Genomic DNA, 4,061 nt, shown 5'->3' with positions numbered 1-4,061 from the left:
CCCTGGCACCTAGGTTTACACCAGGCTCTTCAATAAACAGTTTGCACATCATATGATTTAAAAGTTTTCCACGCTCAATATTCATTTTAACATAGATTCTGCTACTGGGTGTGTTACTCACTTTTGGGAGCTGTTGAAACAACGGCATTGTCTTTGTTTCTTCATGATTGTAAGCTTTGCATAAACCCCGTAACTAACAGCTTTCAATCTATTTATGATCCAAGTTCTGACTCCTTCAGAAGAAAGCAGAGCTACTAGGAAAATACTAGTTCCTACATGACACCTCAGACAGCTGTCACTCAGGTGCATGTTACCCGGCAAACTTTGCTAATTAATGTGTTGTCCAAAAGGCAAGAAGCACTGATATTAGACATGCTTACGAGGTGACATTGGTATGATAGGCAGATGTTGCTTTGCAATGACAGCAGAGTCTTCTGACAAAACCAGCAAGGATTCTTCTGTCTTTTTTTTTATTTTTAAGGGTACCTTACCTTGTTTAACAGATCATTCAAATGCAAATCACAACCATTTAACATTACCACAGCCCTCTGCAAAAAAGAAGCACTGAATCAACACAAGCTGCATGTTTTGTAGGAGTGGTGTCTTATATCAACTGATGATGATGTTCCTGTAGTAATACTCATTCCAGCATTAAAGAACAAAAGATGCAAATGCGATGCAAGCTCCAGCTTTCATGCAAATTTGTCCTTGTAACCAAAATTCATTATCATGACAATCACATCTGCAAGAAGCAAAACTTTAAAACATCGCAACAGTAAAACTCATGTTTAAGTTCCTAAAGTTTTGGTATTAGTATTTGTTTTGGTACATGCTCCATGGAGTCTCTACACTAAGAGGAAATTTTTCATATCCAGGAAGGAATGGAATTTTTTATCCCTTTGAAGCCCAACCCTGTATCTCTGGAAAGTCATTTCCTTGGTTATACATGAAGATAGATTAGAAACCCAAACCTTGGAGATCCTGGTGACTTCCCTAAATACAAAGACTAACAAGACGAACCCTTACCCACTGAAAACAAAGGTAACTATCATCACCTTAACCAAATGCAGCCTCAGGCCCCAGGATGTGTACTACATTAGCATCTCATTCCATTAATAGGAGACAATTCCAGTGACAAAAATTTCTAGCCATTCATTAGACTTAGAATTATTCCAGCTCTTGGGAGTTTGATGCCCCTGACATGCAGTAACACACCACCAAGATGAAGCAGGTAGTTAAGAACTAATATTACCGTTAAAGCTGATAGGCAGAATACAGAAAGAAAATTATTTGACCACAGGGTAAATCAGTGTCATAATTAGGCAAAAGCATCTTGAAGGCTTTATTTTTAGCCCTCTAAATCTAAATGTTTAATGATAACGTTAAAGCTAGCCCAAACAGTCAGAGGTATGTGCCAATATTGAGTTTGAGTACAAATCCCTGACACATCAAAGAATACGCGTATGTGTTTAAGTGTGCATCTGTTTGAAAAGTTGGGCCAATGTGGAAAATCCTATTATCGAAAAAAAAAAAATACAATGGGGAGCTCTTCAGCTAATGTGAACCACTGTAATTCTATTGACAGCAACGGATCTGTGCTGACTTACACCAGCTGAGGATCTAATTTCATATGCCTTAGAAAACTGATGCAACTTTTTCCATAGCTGCTCAAGAGTTGCTATGCTCTCGTGGGGATCAACTCCAACTAGTAGGTCAGCAGGTGCTGAGTTTGCTTTGAATCTGAAGTCCGGTCACACAGAAGGATACTGGGACATATGCCATCTAATTTTTATTGACCCACAGAGTCTCCCCTCTAGTATGGCTGTGGGATTCATGTATTTTCTGCTTTAGCTAGTGGGAGATACATTTTGAAATTACTTTGAGAAAGCAGAAATCTTTCTTCAAGATACCAAAGTGAGAACCTGACCTGGACCACAAGCCCAGATGAGTGAGCATGATGGAAGCAGAAAGGGTGAACAGAAAATGTTTTGCAAGGAATACACCAGGACTCCAAATATGCAGAAAGACATCTTCCATTTTTAGCCATTATTAGACTGATTTGCAAAACCCAACAGTTAATCTGCAGCTATCCAAAATCCACGGGTCTAAACTCTGCCCACACCTTTTCAAGCAGTTTTCTTTCCTAATGCAAAGGGAGTCTTGCATTAGTAGGGACCAATGCACTCAGCCCTCTTACACTGAACAATGAAAGGACCAGGGCTAGGATTACACACTCTCCGGAGAGGCAGAGAGTATGTAAAATTGTCAAGCGAGATAATCTCTGGGGAGAATTAAGCAAACTACTCCAGTTTTGCAAATCTACAAGCTGTACATTCATAACTTCGAAATGAATTCATGGGAGGATACGCTCTTTAGCTTGGTGTTTTGTCCCTGGCCATTAAAGAACTCCTCCCTTTGTGAGGAGCAAGTTTATTTGTAAAAAAAGAGAAGAAAAAAAACCTTTGCCATCAATTTTGACTGAGCTACTTCTGTCCCTCTTGTAGTAACTAATTACCTAACTAGTGTAAGAGATTCCAATGGCCAAATGCAAAGCACTTGCAAGCCCTGCCAGGCTAATCAAGACAATTTCCAAAATGCCAAAACCAGGAACTTCCTATAATAAATAACTTAGCACACTTACATCTCAAATTAGAACATCTGGAAGAAAAAGACTATGCCTGATGCCAAAACATATTGTATCCTACCACTTTCCACCATCACCACCCCACCTTGTTCGTTTTCTTTAGCCTTTCCTTAGAACAAACACTGATCCAGGTGCAAATGCTCAATTCACAAGGAATGCAGTGAACATAAAATTACTGTAGGTTTGGCTGCTAGTAAATCCCTGCTGTTACTCACCATTGGAAGTTGTGCTGGAGGCAACAGCTTTCTCACTGACATCTGTTCGACTGGAGCATTTCACGATAGAATTCTCCACTTTTTTCTTCTCCGTCGTGGTAGAGCTATGGGACTGCGCCTCCATGATGACTTCTCATTACTTCAGCTCTCCTTGTACTAATACCTGAATGAAACAAGAGAGCCATAAACTTTAAATACTACGCGAAAGCTTAGCCCAAAACCTCTCTCACCTCTCACCTGAAGAAGAGCCTGCAGCACAACTGAATTAGCAGTCCACAGGCCATTTCTGGATGCCCATCAAATCATGTTTGCATGCATGAATTCCTGAGGAATTTAAGGAAACACTAACACCACAAATAAGTATGTTTGCCTTTAAAGAGAATTAGCATCACAAACTACTACGCTGCTTGATGGGTAGGTCCATTTTTTTCAAGTCTGTGGGGTTTTAATGGACCCGGGACAAAAAGCCAGTATTTTTCTCCTATGTCCAGAGCACTTTGCAACAACGCAAAAGAAATCAAGACAGATCTTCATGTTGAATATGGAAGCCAAATATTTAAATTTCAACATTCACGCTATCCGAACACACTGCAGCAAGAATTATCCTGTCTATCTCTACACCTTGTCCTACTCGTGTAAACATCTCTCACTTCGTTTGTTCAGAAATCTAACTCAAACAAAAGTGCATTGGAGTAACACCCTGAAAACCACAGGGAAAGGCAAATATTATTGCTAGTGGCAGATAATGAGATCACTTTCTTTTGCATGAAAATGCTGAAAATGGAAAACTCTGCAGAGTGCGTGCCGGTTATTCTGCCTTTCCTGGCTGTTCTCAGTGTCATCTCCCGTGATACATTCATTTTCTACCCCGCAGATCGCTTCTCCTTATTCTCAGAGCTTTTTTTGCATCCCTGACATAAACCCAAGAAGCCCACAAGCTTCCGAAAGGGTAACACTGCTTGTGCAGCAGTGCATCCATGCCAGGCCGAGACCGCAGGGATCTTGGGCTGCGAAGAACACAAACGTTTCCAAGCCCTGGTCTGCAGCTTAACTTGACGCACACCAGTCTGACCAAGTAAGCTTTACACAAATCATCAATATTCAGCACACACCGTGCTTAGAACCTGAGTACTCCGGTAGTTTGAACACGATCCTATGCAACAACAACAACAAAAAAAAAAAAAGAAAGAGGGTTTTCAGCT

At 40.5% G+C, this 4,061-nt stretch overlaps 1 protein-coding gene across 1 annotated transcript in view; it reads right to left on the bottom strand.

The window, feature by feature from the left end:
- Positions 1–3,022, bottom strand: part of LOC104075689 (transcriptional activator GLI3-like) — a gene marked incomplete at its 3' end in the record, with an annotated part of 52,603 nt that extends 49,581 nt beyond the window's left edge. The window contains exon 1 of the mRNA XM_009576271.1: positions 2,860–3,022. Within this exon, the coding sequence (XP_009574566.1) occupies positions 2,860–2,983 (124 nt within the window). The remainder of the gene's footprint in view (positions 1–2,859) is intronic.
- Between the last annotated feature and the right edge of the window lie 1,039 nt (positions 3,023–4,061).

This window comes from Fulmarus glacialis, unplaced genomic scaffold, assembly GCF_000690835.1.
Source record: "Fulmarus glacialis isolate BGI_N327 unplaced genomic scaffold, ASM69083v1 scaffold26984, whole genome shotgun sequence".
Lineage (NCBI taxonomy): Eukaryota > Metazoa > Chordata > Aves > Procellariiformes > Procellariidae > Fulmarus > Fulmarus glacialis.
The sequence above is the reverse complement of the archived record's forward strand: the minus strand, read 5'-3'. Positions and strand labels throughout refer to the sequence as shown.